This window comes from Parasteatoda tepidariorum, chromosome 9, assembly GCF_982258835.1.
Source record: "Parasteatoda tepidariorum strain Cologne lab strain chromosome 9, Ptep-v5.0, whole genome shotgun sequence".
NCBI lineage: Eukaryota > Metazoa > Arthropoda > Arachnida > Araneae > Theridiidae > Parasteatoda > Parasteatoda tepidariorum.
This window is the reverse complement of record NC_141763.1, coordinates 57,850,265-57,874,677: the sequence shown is the minus strand read 5'-3', so window position 1 is coordinate 57,874,677 and position 24,413 is coordinate 57,850,265. Positions and strand designations below refer to the sequence as shown.

Below are 24,413 nucleotides of genomic sequence, written 5' to 3'. Positions count from 1 at the left end.
AAAAAGAAGCCATGCTGGCCGATCTGCAGTCTGCTGAAATGTAATTACCTAGTCGAAATTTGACCAGAGTTTTTTTAAGAAATTACAATTTTAAGTGTTTTTTTTCCTCACTTTTGCCTTAAATGTTATTCATTTTTGTAGAAAAATATATTGATCTCTTTTCAGTTCTTTATTTTATAAACTCGTGCTTGAGTTTATATTAATAGTAAGGAAAAGAAAGTGTGTTTTTTGTTTCTTATGTGTGTCTTTACTATTATATTCATCTTCATTTTATTTATTAATTCTAATATGGATGTTAGAATCTACGGATATTAAAAGCATCTCATAATCATCTCAATTTTAAATTAAGGGCATTAATAACACAAAATAAGAGTATCACCCCTAGGTTAAAAATCCTTTACTCGTAAGCTTTTTTAAAACAAAAGCTTTAAACAAAATGGTTGTATATTAAACGAAAAATATCATAAAGCTTAAAATTTATTAATTAAAAAAAATATATAAACTCAAGCAATGAAATTTTTCTACATTAAAAAGCAATATTGAAAATTTGTATACGAAAATTTCACCCATTTTTATGCTTTGCATAATACGATTTGTCTTTGAATTTCAATTTTTCTTTTTACGAAATGTTATCAAATGAAAATGGGAGTACTGCCTACAAATGATGAAATTAATGAATAAAAGTAATTTTTTAAATATATTAGTGTTCTCTCTCTACAATGTATTTTTTATTTAAAAAAGTTTATAAATACTGAATTTAAAGCTGCCAAAAGTTTACAAAAAAAAAAAAAAAAAAATCCTTCCCCTTAAACATAAATAAACTAGCTTCAAAACTTCAAATTATTATTATTTAAAAAAAAAAAAATTACTTATCATATTTTGCCAGAAAAAGCGTGTGATAAGATTTTCCGGAAGAGAAAATTTTTCGGAAAAACAGTTTTTTGACCGAATTACAACAGCGAATTATTTCGAGAAAAAAAATTCAAGAAGATAACAGGAATTATTTTAATTTCCTTTCCTCGGCGACCTCTGCCCGAACTCTGACTATTGCATTATCTTCACTTAACGTTTAACAGTGTTTTATCAATCTTCAAAATGACTATATTTTTTTTTTAGATACTAGGAGGCTTTGCTCTCTAATTGTCTCATTCATCATTGTTTTTCTTCTTACAAATTTATATTTTCCCTATAAGAAAACAAACAAAAAAAAAAAACTTTCAGTTAATATGATAATTTGAACAAAATAATTGATTACCTGAATTTGAAAAACAATCAACTAAGATGAAAAAGAAATTAATTTAAGGAATATAGATTTTGTGACTCATTAGGAAAAACAAATGAGAAGTAATTTCATTTGTCAATCAGATTTATATAACTGTAACAGTTCAAAATGGAAACGGTTTTCATCTCTCATGTATAAATGCTTTATTTTTGAAAAAAAAAAAAGAGTTCAAAATGGAAACGGTTTTCATCTCGTGTATAAATGCTTTATTTTTTGAAAAAAAAAAAAAGAGTTCAAAATGGAAACGGTTTTCATTTCGTGTATAAATGCTTTATTTTTTGAAAAAAAAAGAGTTCAAAATGGAAACGGTTTTCATCTCGTGTATAAATGCTTTATTTTTGAAAAAAAAAGAGTTCAAAATGGAAACGGTTTTCATCTCGTGTATAAATGCTTTATTTTTGAAAAAAAAGAGTTCAAAATGGAAACGGTTTTCATCTCGTGTATAAATGCTTTATTTTTGAAAAAAAAAGTTCAAAATGAAAACGTAACAGTTGGAATGGAAACGTTAACTGTAACAGTTGAAACAAAATGGAAACGCAAACTATAACAGTTCAAAATAGAAACGGTTTTCATCTCTCGTGTATAAATGCTTCATTTTTGAAATAAAAAAGTTCGATATGAATGTTAAGTTTATATCTAGTTGCATATAATTCCTCTATTTTACGCACACACATAAAAGAGAGATAAAAAAGAATTACAAAAAAACGTTCCTCTATTTTCATATCCATATTAAAATTTTTAATATTTCATGGAAAATACAAATGCTTTACTTTAACAAGATTAAGGTAAAACATAAAATCAAAATTAGAATAAAACGGAGGAGGTTTTTTTAATTTTATTTTTAATCTATATTTTAGAACAAATATAATTCCAAGAATCTAACAGATTTTTTTAGTATCTATTAAACTGTTTTTTTTCTTCTTCTTTTTAATAATTAAGAAATACCAGAATAAATAAATACAAAAATATTTTTAACTTGTAATTAGAGCGTCTGAAAAATATATTCTTAGAAGTGACAGCGCAGCCTCATCTGAGCCAAATAGTTAAAGTCCGTTTTTTTTTTTTTTTTTTTTTTTTTTTTTTTTTTTTTTTTTTTACTTTGCAATCATATGGTAAGCACTATGTAAAAAATAAATGATGGTATATTAATGTCGATATTATGTAGACTTCTATTATGTTACCAACCACTTAAGCCTTCAAAACTTATAATTAAATTACTAATTACAAGTTAGATATTATTTATATGTCGTAGTGACCACGCATGTTTTGTTAAATTAATTTTGAAGTAATAATGCTAGATCCGTTCTCTGCAATTGGTTTCAACAATAGTTTTTACTTGATTACCCTTACTTACGTTAACAATTTCTCTTTAATAACTGTAAAGTATTTTAAAGCGTGCAATGTAATGAAAAAATAATTTATGAAGTAATTAATAAATTTATTTAGAAAAATCACAGTTTTTTAGTCAATCACAGAGTACTTATTGATTTAGAAAAAAAATGCAAACCTTTTTAGTAAGAAATTTTTTGAATAAATTTTTCTAAATCGTACTTAAAAGAATATTAGGTTTTAAAAGAAGTTCGATTATTTTTAAAAGTGAGTAATTATAACGAAACTAGCATTTTTATTTTCACATTTTCTTTTATCAAAGTATTAAAATAAAAAGAAAAATTAAGATTAACGATACGTTTTCAAATGCACTTTTACACTAACTGTGAAGCTATCAATACAATGAACTAACTATTTTATTTGATTGATGATGAGATCTAACTATAGTTTGTAAATTATTTAAATGAAAAAATCGTTTTTAAAGATACATATTAAATGTTTAGTGTTAACAAATTGCTTTCCTTTAATCTTCAGTACAACTAATAAAGTAAAATCTATTTTAAGATATGATTTTTCCTTAATTGCCAACCTAATGTCATTAATCTATCAAAACAAAGCAGTTACGAAATTGTAAACACTGTTCACTGTTAATATAAAGATGAGAAAGACCAAAATGGGATTGAAACTGAAAACTTTCCTCCTTTGCAAAAGGTTTTTGCTCTGGTAGCACTTTCACTTGAATTTCATTAACCTATATAAGTATTTATGTATTAAAAAAAAAAGTTCTAATGGTTTCTGTTCTTGGGGCTTTCGAGAAAGACGACAGTCTTGTGAAAAATAAAAAACAAACCCTGCAGCATATTGCCATATTAGATTCTAACTCTGCATTGAGCAACCTATTCGCTCTCGATTTTAGTAATTCTACAATTTTAGTATTACAATCAATTTCAACAATTCTACAATTTTAGTGTTACAATCAATTTCAGCAATTCTACAATGTTAGTGTTACAATCAATTTCAACAATTCTACAATTTTAGTGTTACTATCAATTTCAACAATTCTACAATGTTAGTGTTATAATCAATTTCAACAATTCTACAATTTTAGTTTTACAATTAATTTCAGCAATTCTACAATTTTAGTGTTGCAATCAATTTCTACAATTTTAGTTTTACAATCAATTTCAACAATTCTGCAATTTTTAGTAATGCAATCTATTTTAACAATTCTTCAATTTTAGTATTTCAGGTACCTATTAGCTCTCGAACTATGTAATTCTATAATTTTAATGTAACAAACTATTTCAACAAATCTTCCATTTTAGTATTACAAATTTCAACAATTCTTCGCCTTTAATAATTCAACAATTTTAATCGCTCACGACTTTTGCAATTCTACTGTTTTATTATTATTACCCATTTCAATAATTCTTCAGTTTTAGAATTACAGCAACCTATTCGCTCTCGACTTTTGTGATTCTACAGTTTTTGTATTTCAACAATTTTAGTGTTACAATTTCAACAATTCTGCAATTTTTAGTAATGCATTCTATTTTAACAATTCTTCAATTTTAGTATTGCAGCAACCTATTAGCTCTCGACCTATGTAATTCTATAATTTTAATGTAAGAAACTATTTCAACAAATCTTCCATTTTAGTATTACAAATTTCAACAATTCTTCGCCTTTAATAATTCAACAATTTTATTCGCTCACGACTTTTGTAATTCTACTATTTTATTATTACTACACATTTCAATAATTCTTCAGTTTTAGAATTACAGCAACCTATTCGCTCTCGACTTTTGTGATCCTACAGTTTTAGTATTTCAAACTCTTTCAACAATTTTAGAGTTAAAATTTCAACAGTTCTAAAATTTTAATATTACAAACTATTTCAACAAATCTTCCATTTTAGTATTACAAATTTCAGCAATTCTTCGCCTTTAATAATTCAACAACTTTATTCGCTTACGACTTTTGTAATTATATTATTTTATTATTATTACCCATTTCAATAATTCTTCAGTTTTAGAATTACAGCAACCTATTTGCTCTCGACTTTTGTGACTCTACAGTTTTAGTATTTCAAACTAGCTTCATGTAGGTCTAGTCTAATCATGTAGGAGCTTCAGAACTGTTTCGTCTTCAGTGTCAATGTTAACAACATCTACCTCAATTTTCGTAGCCAGGGAAAAAGTTTTAATTAGTTAAACTAAGCCTTATTTTGCTGCTAATACATGCCATGCATTATTAATATAGAACTACTATATTACAATTTGCGATTGATTCCTATGCAACTGAGAAGAGAAGGAGAGGTCATGGAAACGGTCTCCTCCTCAGTTATGCGTATTTGAGCATAACGATCGCGAATAAGCAACCGCAGCAGGGAATTCTTTGTAAGTAAATCAACTAAAAAAACTAAAGGTAACAAAAATATTATAACACAAAAATTACGTTAAAAATCGCATTAGGTGGTATAATGTAAAATCAAGGTAAAAAAAAAAAAAAAAAGGTGCTTCAAACATTGACACTCCAACTGGCGACCCACGGGCCGCATCCGGCCCGCAAAGCCTTTTTTTTGTGGCGAGCGAAGTATATTAGTTGTAGATGTTTTGAGGACAATTTTCGTAAAAAATCTATATGGGTTTAAAATACTTTTCTTTCGTTAAAAAAAACCCTAATTTCTTCGTTCCTGTGACATAACATACCAACGGAGCAAAAAAAAAATTTTTTTCTCAGGTTAAAATCTACTTCTTATTTTAATTTGTAATTCAATACTTTTGTTTTGTACAACTTGATAAAACTCTGACAGTAATAATTAATGTTCCTTCAAACATAAAAGAGTCCTATATAAAATTTTGATAAAGTTGCGGCCCTCCATTTGACTGGCGTTTTTAATTGCGGCCCCCGGCCTCATGTAAGTTGGAAACCCCTGGTTTAGAATAACATTCCGAAAGAGCCAGGTGGTCAGGTTAACAAGGTTTTGCTCTCTTTTAGGATAAAGGATAAAAGAGGTTCTTAATAAACAGGTGGTAACTTGACAGGTTCCACTGTACTACTTTTTCAAAAAACTCTATTTTAATATCATTAGAAGAAATCACTTTCGTTCGTTAAAAGGAAAAAACCTTCGCAGACCTAGAGAATTTCTTTATTATTTATTTATACATCCAGACACATCTAAAATTACTTTCCGATAATCTTTTACATTTATCACTCTGAAAATGTTTTTTCTTTAGCCGTTAATAATTTTTTTTCTGTAATAAAATTTTCGTAAGTAAAAGTATTGCTTTTATGAAAATATTTTCAACTAGTCTTAAAAAGTCATCTATTTTTTCCTTCAAATTTTCATTTTTTTTTTAAATTAAAAAAAAAAATTATTTCCTTTTTTCACCTTTAAGTTATCAACAATATTTGAGGCTCTAGATGTAACGATTATGTATTAGTGACAACCAGATGTTGTTTCTCACGGATGAAACAATGTTAGATAAAAACAATGTAAGCTGCCTAAAATTACACCACACCTATCGAGTTTTCAGCTGTGCAACTTTCAAATTACTATTGAAGAGGTAAAGTATATATATTTTTCATTTGTTGATTAAATCAAATGATTTTTTCTCTGTGGGTCCCCTTAATGGTGATTATTTAACAAAATTTCTGTTGTTATCTATAAATCTATTATAATAATATCGATTATTAAATTAATAAAGAAACTTTTTAGTTTACTACCACTTCATTTCTATAATTAAAATATAAGATATTTTAAACACTAATAGATGCATATCAATTTACAAGATTCAAAGAAGAAATTTTTTTTAGTATTTTTAGTTAAAGTAAATTTTATGATTTGAAATATTTCAGCATTTGAAATTTCATGGTTTGCTTTTGGTTCACCTGAACTCACTTTTTCTATACTTTAAATTACTTATGTAGGTGGAAGAGAATTTGCCATGAAGGATTTCTCTCGCATTATAGCGTCCTATTAAGAGGCATAGTCCCGAGTAATGATCTCTAAATTGATATAATTTCCAGTTTTATCTATAAGTAAATTAAATGTTTGAACGAATTACATGGTTTTTCAGCACTCGTGAAACAGGAATTTGTTATCTATTATCTATAGTCCAGATAATTTTTGGCAAGATTATATCTATAGTTTAAAACCATCGCATTGCTTCAAGCGTAAGACATTTAAACTATGACTTTTCTATTTACCTTGGCGACAAAGCTTCAAAAAACAGCATTAAGGGGTCCTAACATTTTCATACTATAAAATTTGCTATTTTTCATATCGTATATCATATGTTCATATATCTTGTTCATATATAAAATTTGCAGATATTTAAATGTCATAAAATCTGGATTAGACCAGAATCCAATGAGCTGTTTGTACAAGCTCATCTGCTCTAAACAGTTTCTTAATTAGTTTGCTAAGCTCCCAACAACTGAGAATCAAATTGGTGCATTGTGTTATTTATGATCACAGCCGCAAAGATGCAGCTGTGTTTTTCTCTTGAGCTAGAACTCTAACTTTTACCATGCTCCAGCAATTTCATCGTATCCTACAGACATTCAAAAAGCCTGACGCATTGTTACTGAATTGACATTTAGCCAAGTTTCTGTGCGAAGACTATACGTGACATTAAAATACATTTTTAATAATTTGAAGGAGGATTTATTAAATTCAATTATTTTCATTAGAATAAATAAATAACTTTACTTTGAATTAAGTTTGTATTTTCTGTGTTATCTGATGTTTATGTCATTATTTTTTTAATTTTCCTTTTCATAATAAGAATTTAAAATTAAAAATTTGAAACTCAAAAACGCGTATGAATATATAGTAAAATGGCCGGATCCATAGCAGAGTCAGAACTTTAGCTTCTCTGAGATCGGAGTTAAAACATTAAAAACGTTTCGGCTTCGGGTCCCAGCTTATGATGCATACAGAACGGACCAGAATGAGTATTAGATTTTTTTATTAAAAATAAATATTTTGTAGAACTACTTTTTCACTGTAGCAAAAATAAGAATTGAAGTAATATATCATTGACTTGATTGCTTTTTGGGAGATATAAAATAGACAACTGCACGAGTTTAAGGAATCAGCAAGGTACAACCAATTATAAAGTATAAAATTATCATTATATTTTTAATATATTATGTGTGGGGCCCCTAAAGTTTGGAGGGTATTGGGCAAGTGCCCCTTCTGCCCATGCGATAATCTGGAATCTGGGCCTACCTTGGTGATAGAGCTTCGTAAAACCATGTTAACTTTAACACTTTATCAGGGTTGCAGAAAATGTGCACGGTAATATGGTTCACGGTACTGATAGTATAATGATTTGTTCTTGAAATGATTTTTTTGGAATGATACAAGCTATAAAGGCGAATTAAATAAATTTAAAATTTATTTCATATTAAGCAACCCAATTTTTTTTGTTTAATTAGGACAAAAAATTATGGTTGGTAAAACACCATTTGAGAAATATTTTCTTACGCCACTACTGGGATTGTAAAAGAATTATGGACACGCGCAATGATCTCCAAATCTAATCAGAGGTAAGCAAAAGAAGTGAACGAATTGTCTAATTTCCCATTCACCGTAGAAACAGGTTCATATATTCGCTGTTGAAAATTTCACCTCGCTTTTGGTTGGTAAAAATTCTTCAAGAAAAAAAAAAATTCTGTAGCCCAAATTTGCTGCCCAATGTGTCTACATAAAAGTGCAAATTAATCCTTCTTAAACTTCGTCTCACAATACTATGGTTCAACATGGAAACACAGTTAAATGAAACAAACCAAATTTGCACGGTTAAAATGATTCACAATACCATTATTATGGTTTATCCTTAAGCTAATTTTTTTCTAAGAGTGTAAAAAGCTGTAAAGGCAAAATATCTAAATGACAGCTTAATTTCATATTGAACAACTCAATAGTTTTTGTCTGATAAGTTTGTTTTTGTTGTACCGACCACAGTGCTGATTTGAAATATCTTCTGAGTTAGAGTCCCCTTGCCATCAGGCTAACCGTGGGAGGTTCTCGTGGTCTTTCTATCCATGTAACGCAAATGCAAGTGAGTTCCGTAAGAAAGTCTTCCACGAAGGCAAATTTATCTCACTACTTGATCCAGGAGTTCCCTTGTCTTCTGGATTGAGTTCAAAATTACAAGACTACGTAGTTGAACATTCGTAATTTTAAACCCGAAAATTGGGTCGGCTGTTCAACGACGGTTATAAAATAAAATAAAATAGTTTTTGCTTTAGGATGTCTACATAAGAGTGCAAATTAGTTCTTCTTAAGCTTGACCTCACACGCAATACTCTGGTTCAACATGGAACATTAAATTTAACATTTTATTGAGCAAATTTGCATGGTAAAATTGGTTTACTGTACCATTATTATGGTTCAATCCTGGAACTATTTTTTTTCCTAAGAATTTAAGAAGCAATAAAGGCAGAGTATCTAAATAAAAACTTAATTTCATATTGAACAACTCAATAATTTTTGTTTAATTAGGAAAAAAAAATTTCGAACGTCGAAACTTCCTCAAGAAAAATTTGCTGCAACCTAAAATCACTATCAAGGATGTCTACATAAAAGTGCAATTTAGTTCTTCTTAAACTTGACCTCACACACAATACTATGGTTCAACATGGAAACACGGTACGATAATATGGTTCGCGGTAAACCGGAATTATGGTTTATTCTTGTATCGGTTTATTAAAGGTGAGGGAATAAAGTATATTAGAATTTCGCTTCATATTAAACAAAACAAAATTTTTGGTATAATTACTAGAAAAACGTTTGGAAGGTAACACACACATTTGAAAAATTTTTGGATTCATAACTATTGGGATAGTAGGGGTTAAGATGCATGGACACGAGCAAACGATCTCCAATTCTAATCACAGGTAAACAAAAGGAGCGAACGAATTACCTAGTTTCCCAGTGATCGTAGAAACAGGAAGTTTATTTCACTGAAGGAGCAAGTCTTTGATGGCAAATGAACAGGCAGGCCATCGTCCGTGCGAAATAAATAGGATACAAAAATAAAAGAAAGAAAGAAGAAGAAGAAAAAAAATTACGAAAAAAATGTGTACCTGTCATTTCTGCAGACGATTTAACGAGAAGCCATCTTTCTATTTCGGGGGATTATGACTCTTCGTCTCTCGCAATCGGTGGCTCCTCTGCTACCAGCTGAAGACTCGCTTGTCAACCCCAAAGAGGCTGACCTCTAATAACAAAAAACTTTTTTAAAAAGTATATCGCTTTAGTATATTATCATTACCTATAGCCTTGTCAGCTGAGAGCGGGTCATGTTTAGAAGAAGACCTGATGTTCGAAACGCTGACTGTACGTGATAGTGTTGCTGTTGCTGCAACATGGGTGGTGGTGTCGTTGAGAAAAGGTTGCTTGTTGGACTTTGATAATTGCCCTCCTAATGCAGCAGGTAGTAAAAAAAGAATTTTAATTTTGTCTCTTTTTTTATTTATTCCGTTTGTAATTTGACCTTTCCAGATGTATGTTGTGTTCGCGGTTTTGAGAATTGCATTTGTTTTGATTGCATTCTTTGTTTGTTGTGTTCTTCGAACTGAACTGAAATTTGGCTTCAGTTGAGCTATTATAAATGCGAGAAATAAATTTGTTTAATAAAAAGTATATTAGTTCAGAGTGTCGATTTTTAAATTTTTCTTTTCTTTCCGTCTATGTTTAGTTTCGTTTCATTCGACGCTTTTCTTTCTTTCGCAATAGAAAATTGAGTTGTTCACTGCATTAATTAATTACTTCTATCACATTAAAACTAGAAAAGGCGAAGAAATATTGCACAATATTTAAAAAAAAAAATTCCTTTTGTAATATAAATTTGTAATAAATAGTTTTGCTACTAAAAAGCTGTTATCTTTACTACTGAGGAGTTTATAATAAACATAAAAAACTATGACTGAACAACTTAAAATAAAGATTGATATTCAAATATTTGGAACTTAAATTTAAGGTATTCCAAAACGCGGAGCTAATCAATTAGTTTAATGAATAGCTTAATTGTTTATCACATTTCAATTTGTTAAAAATTTGTTTTGTTCTTCTTTTCCATAAAATAATAATTATTAAAAATTGAGTTTATAGAAGAAGATTGGTATTTTTTTTCATTTTTAGGAGTTTTTCCCCCTTTAATTACGTTATTATCAACTTGCTGTAGAATTCCATGTTTATGAGAAGTTGTATTCTTTTCTTAAAAATAAATAAATAAATTAAAGATTTTTTTAAGTATTGAAAAAATTCAAATTGTTATAATTCGATGAAGTTGATTTGTAATTAATTCCATTTATTGGTATATTAATAATTCACCAGAAAGTTTCTGTGAAACACATATTTGGTTCAAAAAATACTATTATCAAAATGATAAAGTAATAAACTAACTTTTATATTTAGGTCCACACTAAAATTTTTTTTTGTTTACTGACAAAAACTACTTTGAAACTCTTTATCACATTCTAAGAAGAACAAATATGCAATTGCATTATACTAAAACAATTTTTCATTTTTAAATTTTGCTTTTATGATATAAATAGATTTATTTCTAGACCATAATCAATCACTATTATATTATGCATGTAAATTAGGGACTGATCATGAAAAAAAAATAAAAGAATAATTTTTAAGAAATCTAAAGTTGAGAAAATTTATGTCGTTTGAATAAAGAAAAGTTAAGGTGCTCCAATTAATTAACTTTTAAAATTAATGGAGTGCCCGCCGTTTATTAAAATCACATTCGTTTTATGCTCTTTTGATTTTATTAAGCGGCTGATTTTATTAAGAGGCGATTCAACATTTGAAAAAAAAAACACATTTTTACGATATATTCTAAATGCACACACTTTAAAAGCTGAAATAGTGACCACATTAATGCTTTATTTTAACTAATTTAACTATTTTAATAAAGTAAAACCCTACATAAGATTAAATTTACAAAAGTTTTGCAAAAAACCGATCAATGGTTGCTTGAGGTGCAGTATTTAAAGTTAACTTTTCAACATCATTTGAGAGTTTATAGAAGTTTTTATAGTTTTCGATATTCCTCCTCTTTGTTCTAAAGCTTGCCGCAATACATTAAGTGCTTTTCTGACTTCCATTGAAGATGGCACTGATGAGTTTATTTCATCTTCTAAGTCTGATTCCTCCATTTCTTGATGGGAAATAACTTTGCAATTTTTGATGTCTGTAATAATTTCAGAATCAGATTTTTCTCCTGATGTTTGCAGGTTATTGTCAATAGCTACGTAACATGAAAAATTCTCGTCCATTTCATTTTCTTCCTAGCTGATCATTTCTTCGAAACAATTATGAGCCCCATCTCCATTGAAGCTTCACGTTGACTACATTTAGGAAGCTTATCATAGTTTTGCAACACTTCGAATTTATCTTTAAGACTCAAATCCTTCCTTTTCGGCATGCTGATAAAATTTAACACCAAACGAACTTAAAAATGATATGTGCTCTAACTCTAACTATAATTTACTCAAACGGCTTAAATAATATGGAACATGAGCACAGACAGTTTTTGGAAATCTATTCATGTTCTCTGTTAAGATAGATAACAAAAGAAACTTCTCTCCCTTCTATGGTTCATTCAATAAGAAGTAAGATAGAATTCGATCCCCTGTTGAGTGAGATAGGTTTCTCCAAACTTCATTCAAGCCAAGGAATTAACATTGATAAATTGATTTCTATGAACTCGCCGCTTACCACCCACATTTTTCCTTAACTCTTACACTATGTATATCACAGGAAAGTGCTAACCACACCTGTTTCACATGTTTGTGAGTAACTGTTGCTTTATCTAAAAATATTTTTAAACTTCGAAAAAATAAAATTTTATAAATAAGAACAAAAAAAGCTGGAATATTGCACCTTTGATTTATTATGTAGTCAAAATTTTGATTTTAAAAAACGGCGGCATTGATTTTATTAAAGGATGTTTTCAACATGTATTAATATTGTAACGATTCGGTTTTTGCCGATTTGATTTTATAAAGCGGCTGATTTTATTATCCGGTGATTTTATTAGCGGCGGGCACTGTATATGTTTCAGAACATTAATGAACCAATGAATCATTTTTCCAAATATTTTATTTATTAATAAAAGTATTTCTAAAAGGGTTCATAAACAAAATCTTAAAGTTTGGATTCTGACTTAGATATAAAAATGTAAACATCGATAAAAAAAAACGGTTGCATTTTCAAAATAGTTCCAAGATGACCTCGGCCTGGAAAAATTTACTAAGTAATAAACGAATTTCAAGAAAGCAAGGTATTTTATCTGATTTTTATTAACTAAAGAATATTTATAATTTAAAAGAAATATATTTGAATATTGAAACTGATAATCTGAATTCCTTAAATTAAAATGAAGTTAAAACCTATAAATTTTCCGATTGTTTTATGAAGCATTTTCAACCATTTTTTAAAGTTTTTTTCGCCAGACTGTGGTCATCTCGAGTTTCTTAATTTAGAAAAATAGATAACATTCATGTCGATAAAATTGACTACCAACATTCTGAATAATCAAAGAAATGTATATAATTTAATAAGCAGAATATATTAAGCAGCTATTTTAATGTATGTAAATTTTTTTAAGACTATTCGTTGGGAGAAAAACAGCAGATTTTACGTGCTATTTTTTCATGAATTGCAACGAAAAACAGCCTTTGAAAGAGTGCTTTGTTTGATGGACCAACATAATCTTGATGGTAGTCATCAATAATTCCATTATGAACCATTACGTTTTTGATGGTAACTAATATAAGTAACCATCACCCCAATGTAGGAATTCGAACTAATTTATGATGGTCCAACATAAGAATATGAACTTGTTTCGATGGTTTTTTCATGACGAACCATCAGAAATTTCCATCATAGTTTCTTGGAAATCAAATGTTGCAACGATCATGAACAACCATCACCGTAGGAATTCGGACTGACTTATGATGGTTCAACTTAAAATAATGAATTGTTTTGATTGTATATTCCTGAGAATGAACAAGAATTTCCATTAAACCACCATCGAAATGTATAGTTGAAACCATCATTGACCACCACGGATCGTTGGTCCATGAGAATCAAACTTCTCCTGATGGTTAAACATCATAGTATTAAAGTAGCATTTTCTATCATTGAATGATGAAAATTTGTTGCCATATCAAAAACTATGAACGCCTAAATGAAAATTTTGGGTGATGGTGGCCATCAAATGATGTTCGACCATCATGAATCGTACTGAAACCAAAATAAACTATGAAAATATTTTGATGGAACCATCAAGAATTCTGACTTGGATACCCATGTATGGATACTCAAGTACGGACGTTTAACATCTCGAACTTAGAAATTAGTAGATCAAATTTATTTTTTCCTTGTTTAGTGTTCGAATAAAATTTGGAGTGAAAACGATTATTAAAGTCATTATATTTATATTTTTTTTATTGTTGTAGTTAATTTACGTTGCACTAGAGCTGCACAATGGGTTATTTGCGACGGTCTGGGAAACATCCCTGAGGATGATCCGAAGACAAGCCATCACAATTTTGATCCTCTGCAGAGGGGATGGCATCCCTGCTTCGGTAGCCCAACGACCTGCACGTGAAGTCGAGCACTTTACGGTAGAACAGTTTAATGAGGATCAATACCGCACACCCTCGGTCCCTACGCAGACTGATCCAAGTGGTCACCCATCCGCACACTGACCGCAGCCAGTGATGCTTGACATCGGTGATCTGCTGGGAACCGTGTCTTAACGATCAGTCCACTGCGGGACTATTTTTTTAAGTTAAGCAGATGGATTTGAATTACAATATAATTTAGGTTTTGAGCTGAATTTTCAATTTTCATAGGCAAAAAGCTAATTAGTTTTATATTTTCAGCAAACTATATCGATTTTTCTCGGATAAATGTCAGTTGAAACTCCTGAATTTTTGTTTTTTATTGAGCTATATAGAATTATTCTATTCAAATTCCACCTTATCAATATCACATCGAAAAAATCATCGGCATCGCCCTTTTTTATAATTTTTTCCAACGTAATATTTAACTAATTAGCAACCACGTCGCCTAACATTTCTATAGATGCGAATTAATCTGTCACTTACGCAATTTGCAGATTCGTGGTTTCAACGTGGTACCAAACGGTATACAACAGATCTCTATTGACTCATTGGCATACATGTTTCTGGTCTAAGGAATAATCCTGAATCGGCTTCCCAGCAAACAAATTCCCAGGGAACAATCAAAGAAAATATGGGCCCTAAGCCCACCAAATTTACCGGGCCCCAAACTAAATTATTTTGAAATGAACCTATAATGAACCTACAGATGAGTATAGTCTAAAAATAGAAAAAGGTGAAAGCCTGTTTATCTGCATGCTTTCTCTTGAGTCACGATGGCTCCGATGGTATTGCCTCTGAATGAACCGACCCAGGTTCGGACCCCAATGGTGGCTTGTTAATACGAATTCTCTTTCTGGTTCACACCGATCATAGAGCTATCGAAAAAATCTTAAGTGGTGGACGGACTATAGGTTAGAATTCTGCTTCCGGGCTAACCGTGGGAGGTTTCCGTAGTATTCCTCTTCCTGTAAGGCAAATGTGGATTTCCATCAATTAGCCCTCCAACAAGGCTAGTTTGCCTCAATGCTGGATTCAGAAGTTCCCTTGTCTCCTGGATTGGGTTCAAAATTACAAGGATACTGAAATGAACATTGAAAGTTGTAAACTCAGAATCGGGTTGGTTGTTCAACGCTGGTTATAAAATAAAATAAAAGTTTTCTCTGGGCGTTTTTTCTTCTTATTATTAATATATGGTTTTTAGCAAATTATTTTCAGGTAGAGAAATATTTTTAGAAATTTTGAAAGCAGACAATTAAAGGTTATTTTTCTGAGCTAAATTTTACATACCTATACCTTACGAAAGTTAAATAAATACAAGTAATCATTTAAAATGTACATATATATATTTATAAATTTTAATATTTTTCGGAAATTATGAATTCCGTACCCTGATCCGCTATTGAACATAGCTATTAAATTCATTATTAAAAATATGGGCGTAACTTCAATTCTAAAATATTAATTACTGACTCTTTCCATAAGCATTGTTATTGAGCTCGATAGTGATGCGTCATAATTTGATAACGCTTTTATACCATGGTTTAAGTGTTAACTTATAAATGCTAAGAGTTTTTTGATAATTTTTGTATCTGTCTTCTGAGTATTTAACCTATTTTACGAAATTATAAAGAAAATTTATTCCATAAAATGATTAATCCTGGCTTCTTTTCTATTATCATAAAAGGGAATAATGGTTAGAATTCTAGGTGTTCTGTTCTTTTTTTCTTCACGCACGTTTAGATCTGCCATTGAACGCAGAAACTCTAAAATAAAACTAGTTCAACTGTCATAACAGTAGTCCAGTCCAAACTGTAGATTTTTTAAAGCTTAATAAAAGGCGAAGTAAAAGAAATCGAACTAGCAATTTTCCTTACTTCCAAGTTTTCTCGGGATAATAATTAATTTCATTATTTACGAGCTCGAGATAACTCAGAACAATCAAGAAAACGTCTATGGAATGCCCTTTGGAGTGAAATTGTTCTATTACAATGTAATAGTTTCTTCACTTTAAGCAAAAATAGTTTAATATTTCTGATAAAAATTTTAATAAGATATTCTCCAAAAAATTTTAAAATTTTGTGTTGAGTACCAAAAAATTCATATTTTTTTTTTAATAATGAATGAAACAATAAGCAAAACCAGTTTATTTGTAGGATTAAACTGAATATAGTCCTTAATTACCGCTTCTTAACTTCTTTCACCTTTTCCTTTCGTACCACAAATAAACTGGTCTTAATGCTTATATAAAACACTGTTATTGATGGAGGGTGCCCACCATCAATAACAGTGCCCACCATCACCCACATAGCCATTACAAATTCTGACTCGATAATGATGAGTCAGAATTTGATAACATTTTTCACCCCCTCATTTAAATGTCTATTTCCTAATGGATTGTATAACTTTTCCGCTTCATTAAGGACGCTATAAAGATATTTTATCTCTTCTTCCACGAATTAAAGGCTGTAATTATACAGAACACACTATATTACATTTGAAATATTTTTCATGAATAACACGATTAAAGTTTCTTAATTTTCATGCAATATTTTTCCTCTTCTCAGAAGCTAGGGACGTGGCGGAATGCTGCAGCTGCACAAGTTGACGTTTAAAGTGATCACATGGACAGTGGTCATCCACTTAACCTTCACGGGAGCCAAATGCTGGGTCACTTCACAAAGAATAGGTAAGGCTTGTGGTTGGTCACTTTTTTCAAAACAATTTCTGAACTGTAAGCTATGTAAACTACACCGAAGAGCCATTACATTATGACCACCCTCCATGTATAAAAATGGGCTCGCCCAGGTCTTCAAGGTTTCTTGCCCAGGAACAATGTTTTCATGGGGCACATTAGGACCCATAATCCTCATAGACCAATCCCTGACGTCTGTAAGCTACTTGAACATAGTTGCAAACCAGGTTCACCCATTCATGGCAACAGTTTTTCCTGCGGGGGATGGTGTTTACCAACAGGATAGTGCACCATCTCAGAAGGGTCGAATCGTCATGGATTGGTTCGATGAACATTCCAGTGACTTTCAAGTCATGTCTTTGCCCCTCAATTCACCTGACCTTAATCCAATAGAGCATTTGTGGTCCTACTTGGAAAACCAAATTCGTGCTGCCACGGTACGTCCTCCCAATGTGAGGGGATTGCAGGACCAGTTGGTGAGCGCTTGGTACCAGATACCTCAGACTACCTATCAGCACCTTGTGGAACCAATGCTATTGCGGGTGCTAGCAGTTTCGAGGTCTAAAGGTGGTCCTACTTGTTATTAGCAGGGTGGTCATAATGTAATGGCTCTTCGGTATATATGATTTAAAATGGCGAATTGAAAAATTTGAACAAAATCGGTCAAATTCTTTCTGAGGCAATTTTGTATTTTATTATTTAAAATTGCATAGTTTAAAAAGATTTAAAAACTGATGCACCTTACTATTCAATTTCTTTTCTACTGATCTGTAAACTAGATTTCTGAATTTTAAGTAAACAAAAAAATATAATAAATAAACAAAAATTAAACGTCGTTCAACAGGTGAAAATATCTTTATCGACAACTTAAGTAATATTTTATAGGATCTCAAAGGTTCCACATTGCAAGAGTAAATTCTATCTAATATAAATGCATAATAAACTTAATAAAAATAAAAAAAAAAAATAAAAATTAAAAAAAATATTGAACTGCAACAGTCGCCATAGCAACGAATGCAATGTCAACGTACATAGTGAACATAGACCATTTCTTCAAATGAATTTTTTTAAACTGTTTTTTCACTTTCTAAGTGTATATTGAATCCTTGCATACAAAGTTTCACAAAATTATAAACTATGAAATTTTACACGACGAAATCTAAAATTTGAAAAGAAAATCGTTAGATAAGTTTTGAGTAAAAAAAAAAAAAGTTCAAAGACTGTAAAATTAAAATTTTATTTTTCAAAACATATTCAACAGATTTTGTTTAAATATTTCGATTCATGAACTACGGTTTAAAAACGTTCTTTTTTCATATTTTCATTTCATTTCAAACAAATTAGAACGCGGTGGAAATACTCACTAATATTTTGTTAAAATATAGATATGTGATAAAATCTAACATTCGCAATCTTTGAAAATGTTAAAATATAAATCAATGGTTTTACAAAACTGGCAAAAGTTAGGAGTTCGACGATTGTTTAGTTAATTAAGTTTAAATTAAATCAAAAATTAGTAAACTTTATAGTTCAGTAACGCATGAAAAGAGAACACATGAATAGAAAGGAAAATAGAAAACATGTAATGTAATACATGAAAAGAGAAATAATAGAAAATAAAGCTGACTATGTTAATTTTCCAAATTTTCTAGGGTAATTCGGTAGTAAAATGAATATGAGATTGCATTTGCTTGTAAATGAAATATATACAAAACATAAAATATACTTAGTATTTTGTGAAAGCTTAATCAAATAATATATGAAATTATGTTACATTTATATGTGTGTTTAAATTGTTTAGATGTAGTGGTGATTAAAAGAATTTTAAATTAAATTTATAAATGTAAAGAATAAATAGAAAGCATACTACAGCGTGTAATTTAAAAATAAAACTATGCGTAAAAGTTGGCAATTATGCATTGGTTATTGTAAAAATTCGTCGGCGTTTCGAAGCCGAATTAAAATATAATACATATCATAAAAAAAATTATTCATTAGTTATGTATTTTTTATAACTGTCTCTCAACAATTTACAGATTTTTGTATAGAAATCAGAATTTTATTCTTCACAAAAGGCTCGTAGAACGGTTGTTACGATTTCTACAAGAATAATGAATGATCTTTTTTTAGCCATTTATTTTGCTGAGAAGAAATTGTTGTCTCCTTAAAATTGAGGTCTGCTTAACCAGTTTGTTTTGGACGTTTTTTTCCTCTCTCTCTATTTTTTTAATTCTTTTTTTTAAAAAAAGGAGGTAACACGGGTATTAGATTAAATTCGCGTATGCAAATTCGTAGATGCGAACGAGAACCTGATTGGTGAAATACATTTATCCGCGAAAAATTCGCCAGTCATGTGCCATTTTTTTCGCATGCCGTGTGAGTGCAACAGGAGCAAGATAGCTCTGTTTACTGCAATATAAACATTAAAGTAAAATTAAGAGGCCGGTAACTGAAAAGAATAGTCCATTGGCAAAAACAAATAAGTGCGTAACTTTTTTCATGTAGGTGGAAGCAACTTTTTACATCTATTCGCGAATAGATTAACGTTCTTAGATTTTGCATTGCCTGTTAAATTATTTCCTGCTTTGGAAATGTTTAAAATAAAACTTTTGTGCATCTTTGTACAAACCTTATACAAAAAGTGCGTTGAAACGTGGCGTTTCCCAGTGTTAGCTAACATTTTAGCTTTAAAAAAATCTCATGTATTAACATTTATCAGATGGAAATAGGGTCATTTATGTTCTTAATTTATTACGGTGGTTCTAAATTTCTTGTTCCTCCAAAAAAATTCTAAGAATTAAATAACTAAGTTACCAGTAAAAGAACATGCTTCTAAAATGAGTACGGCCTAATGCATTAGATTTAATTTTAGATAAGATTTTTTACCCTTTCCAGGGCAGAAAAATCTTATCTAAAATTAAATCTTTGTGCATCTTTGTACTAACTTTATACAAAAAGTGCGCTGAAACGTGGCATTTCCCAGTGTTAGCTAACATTTTAACTCAAAAAAATTACTTGTGTTAACATTTATCAGATAGAAATAAGGTCATTTATGTTTTTAACTTATTACGGTGGTTCTAAATTTCTTGTTCCTCCAAAAAAATTCTAAGAATTAAATAACTAAGTTAACAATAAAAGAACATGCTTCTAAAATGAGTACACCTAATGCATCAACTCTTTCCTGCGCAGAAAATTTTGATTCAAAATTTTAGACAGATAGCATATTAGAAAGGGTGATCGCAGAAGGTGAATTCAAAGCAAAGAGATATATTGAACTTCATACTGTTTAAAAAAACAGTGGTCGCTAAAAACTGCGGACGTTTAGAAGTGAATAGTTGTAAATTTTTAGTGGTTTGTAATATTTTAAGAATAAGTGTTGCTAGATTGGCAACACTACCGAAAAGAATGAAGCAACAAGATGTGAATAAAATGCCTTAATTTTGATAAACCCATTATAGTGTAGATATCAACATCTAGTCAATTGAATATAATATTTCTCAACAATAATTTGCCGGTCATATTCCTCAGCAATCTCACCAGATTCGCAACCTCGATATACAGGGTTATTCATAATTCCCTCCGGGGTTTTGAAGCGTTATATTAAGAAAACGAATACGGCAAAAAAGAACATATGAAATTATTCCGAAAGTATTCACGTTTTAATTTAAGCTGTTGCCGACAGATGGCAGTAACATGTACCACTGAAGCCAGTTGTAGTAAAGAAAAATGGCGTTTACAGGAGGGAATTATGAATAACCCTGTATTATTATTTGATGCAACAATTCAGACACATTAACGAACTTATTCAATAAAAACTTTTTCAACTAATTCCCTTTTTCAGATGTCGAAGAAAAAACACAAGCACCCAGAGTGATTCTGACAGTGAGCTCAATGGCTTCTCATACACCTGAAGGCGTGATCACAGAACGCTTGTTGGAACTGAACTGGTACGATGCACCCCCTGGCATGAATGAGGACCCTACCTCATGGGTAGGCCTCTTCAATCATGATCCTGCAGAGGGCAGCCACGATCCTTTAGAAGTGGTTCCTACAAGAAACAACCCTGAAGGATACTATAGGACAAGAGTTTCATTTCCTAGAATAGAATTTTTTGATAAAAAGCTCAACGATGGTTGCTTAGGGTATTGGATAGGTGAGGATGAATTTTTTAAATGTAACACAGTTTTACAGTAACTGTTGAATTTAACTGTATTGTGCTGTTAAATTTAACTGTACTGTACTGTTAACTTTACTGTTAAATTTAACTGTACTGTAACTACTGTACTGCAACTACTGTACTGTTAACTGTACTGTAATTTAACTGACGTGATTTATCCTCAATGGTAGACGGATCAAGGGTCTATGAGGATAAGCAACAACACAAAAACAAGTATAATAATATTGGATGGCAAGCTTTTTCAAACTTAGGCGTAAAAATAAATCGGAAATAGTAACCTAAAAATCTTATAGCGACTTTTAACCACTAGCGCTGTCTGTGCATACAGGGGATAGAGCGTTCGCCTTCCAATGAGGTGAACCGGGTTCGAATCCATCAATGGCTGGTCGATACGAATCCGCATCCGGCTTGCACCGATCACAGTGCTGACGTGAAATATCCTCAGTGGTAGACGGATCATGGGTTAGAATCCCTTCGCCGTCCCTTAACCGTGGGAGGTCCTCGTAGTCTTCCTCTCCATGTAACGCAAATGCGGGTTAGTTCCATCAAAAAAGTCCTCCACGAAGGCAGATTTCTCCCAATGCTTGATCCAGGAGTTTCCTTATCTTCTGGATTGGGTTCAAAATTAAAAGACTACGAAGTTGAACATTAATAGTCGTAAACCCAAAAATTGGGTCGGCTGTTCAACGATGGTTACAAAATAAAAATAAAAAGTAATGAAACTACTGTAGTCGCTACTTTTTTTGTAGTTCGTAGTTTAGAGGACTACTTTGTTAAAAAGTAGTGTAGTGAGTTGTGTGATACGAAAAAAAAGAAATGGTAGTTTATGGCTACTGTTTTTAGCGTTAATTTTATAAAGAAACAAGATTCTAAAGCAACAAATTTTTGGAATTTGAAGGGTACAAATCTAAAGTTTCTCAATGAACGCCATGAAAATGCCCCAGTGGCTGCAACTGAGCGTTAACAAGAATTAAGTATAACTAACATTTAAACTAGCCATTACGAAGAATAGATAATTTATCACTTTGGTAACACTTTCACATGTGAATTTTCATTCGTGAAACATTGATTTTACTTCAAAAGAAAGGAACACATTTTCGATGTACTTAGTTTCTTAGAAGAAACAAAAGATCACTAAACACTTAACAAAACTGCAAATATTTGATCAACTTTAGCATTTCTTAAACTAAATATTAACTGTCGAGAAATGCATTAAAAGTTGATGGCTAAATATTCGAAATCGAAAAAAAAAATGATTTAGAATAACAAATTAGCTCATGTAAACATGAATAAATATTTCTTTATAATTTCTCATGTTCAATGTAAGTCAATTTTTTTTAATTCAAAACCATTTTGAACATAGGTGTAAATTACGTTCTCTAGCAAAGTTCGCATCCTTGAAGTAGTTACTGAATTTTGAAAGTAGTTAACAGAAAATAGAATAGTTAATAGAATCCAAAAAAAAAATTGCTTTAGCAGTTAGTAACTGTATTAGAATTAAGTAGTTATAGTAAACTATGCAAAGTAATGCAGTTTTTCCGACCACTGACAAATAAAATGCTATTTAATTAAATGTCATGTATTAAAAAAATAATTTGTATTATGTTTCCCATGTTAGAAAACTAAACATTTAATTAATTTCAGGTTATATTAACCTAAATCGAATAGTTGCCAAATCATGCCTAAGAGCCAGACCACGCTGGATGTACGAAATGAAAGACATTATTGGAAATCGAACACTGAAAGAACTCATGCTTCCTGGAACTCACAACGCTGGAAGTTACGAAATTTACAGACCCGACAGAAACACGGTTAAAGTTAAATATCAAATATGTCACGATGAAGATGTATTTAACCAACTAGTCTACGGCAACAGATTTTTAGATTTCAGAGTCATTTTCAAGCACGTCGCTGGAAGCAAAGAGAAGTTCTGGATAACACACAGTATTCTAAGAACGAACAATTCCGTCAGAGACGTTCTGACACAGGTCAAACGATTCCTCGATAATACGAACGAAATCGTTATTATCGACTTTCACTTGTTTTACATGGGTTTCATTGATAGCTGGGTAGATGATCGGCACAAGGAACTTATAAATTTGATTGTTGGAATTTTGGGGCCGTACATGATGCCAAACTCATATGGATCTTCCACAACTTTGAATGAAATGTGGAAAAATAACAAACGAGTGTTAGTCGGTTATGCATCCAAGCAAGCGATTGAAAGTAATCTCCTATTTCCTGGGGCATTTCACTTGTGGGGAAATAAGGAAACTCGACCAGAGTTGGAAGATTTCTTGGAAAGGAATATGTGCCATTTTTATCACAGGAACTTGTGGTCAGCAATGGCTGAACTGACGCCAAGTACTTCAGGAGTAATTATTGATAAGTATGGTGGTCTCAGGAATTTAGCTCAAGATGTTAATCGCCACATTACTAAATGGTTTAGAGAAAGGTGGTGGAAGTGTGCCAACGTTGTTTCCACGGATTTCTTCCTCGGTAACAATTTAATCGATGTATCTATTGATGCAAATGCCAAGAAGTTTACAAGAAAATAAAGTTTTATTTATTTGTTGGTTTTAATTATTATTTCATTTCTCTTGTTTTTAATTTGGGAAAATAGGAGAAAAAAATAACATTTAATCCACGGGAATCTAAGACGACGCTTATAGTTCAGGAGAAACGTTTCATGGCAAATTCTGTTTTACCCACATTAGTAACTTAAAATTTAATGCATTCAGAACAATGAATTCAGGAAACACCAAGAGTAAAGTCTGAAGTTTCAAATGCTGAAAATCTAAATCAAAACAAATTATGTTAGGATGACTTAGAATAATTTTGGATAGGATATCGTATTAGGAACATAATATGCTGTATTTGGACGTAATTGCCATAATTTGTTTGCATTTTAATATTTTGCAAAAAAAAAAAAAAAAAAAATTTTTTTTTTGAAATTTTGCGGTTTATTTTTGGCTTACCTGAATTCACTTTTTTCTATACTTTAAAATTTAGAATAGAATTTGCCATGAAGCGTTGCTTTCTCGTTATAATTACGCTGGCCAGCATACAATATTTTGTTTGTGGTTTTTTATATTGAAGAGCTTGAAGGAATGTACTGATATACAACAGATTTTTTTTATTTATTATTATTTTTTTTATCTCAAAGATGATATTTCCACATTAAACTTCGTCTTCGTATTGTTTCCAGATAAAGATTTTGTATTTTCAATGGATAACAGCACAACTTTGGAAGAGAAAGCAAATATCAT

General features: G+C 30.6%; 1 protein-coding gene across 3 annotated transcripts; it reads left to right on the top strand.

The window, feature by feature from the left end:
* The first annotated feature begins 6,035 nt into the window (after window positions 1–6,035).
* Window positions 6,036–23,727, top strand: LOC107437701 (PI-PLC X domain-containing protein 3). 3 transcript variants are annotated; one of them, XM_043045931.3, is made up of 4 exons: window positions 6,036–6,180; window positions 16,840–16,961; window positions 20,809–21,120; window positions 22,789–23,727. In XM_043045931.3, exons 2-4 carry the CDS (start codon window positions 16,859–16,861, stop codon window positions 23,700–23,702), a joined length of 1,329 nt encoding a protein of 442 aa, XP_042901865.2. In that variant the 5' UTR covers window positions 6,036–6,180; window positions 16,840–16,858; the 3' UTR covers window positions 23,703–23,727. The 3 variants fall into 3 exon arrangements, with proteins under 3 accessions (XP_042901865.2, XP_042901875.2, XP_015905271.3); XM_043045941.3 differs by having other exon boundaries at window positions 6,097–6,180; window positions 16,843–16,961; XM_016049785.4 differs by lacking the exon at window positions 6,036–6,180 and adding an exon at window positions 9,715–10,062.
* Window positions 23,728–24,413: the final 686 nt, after the last annotated feature.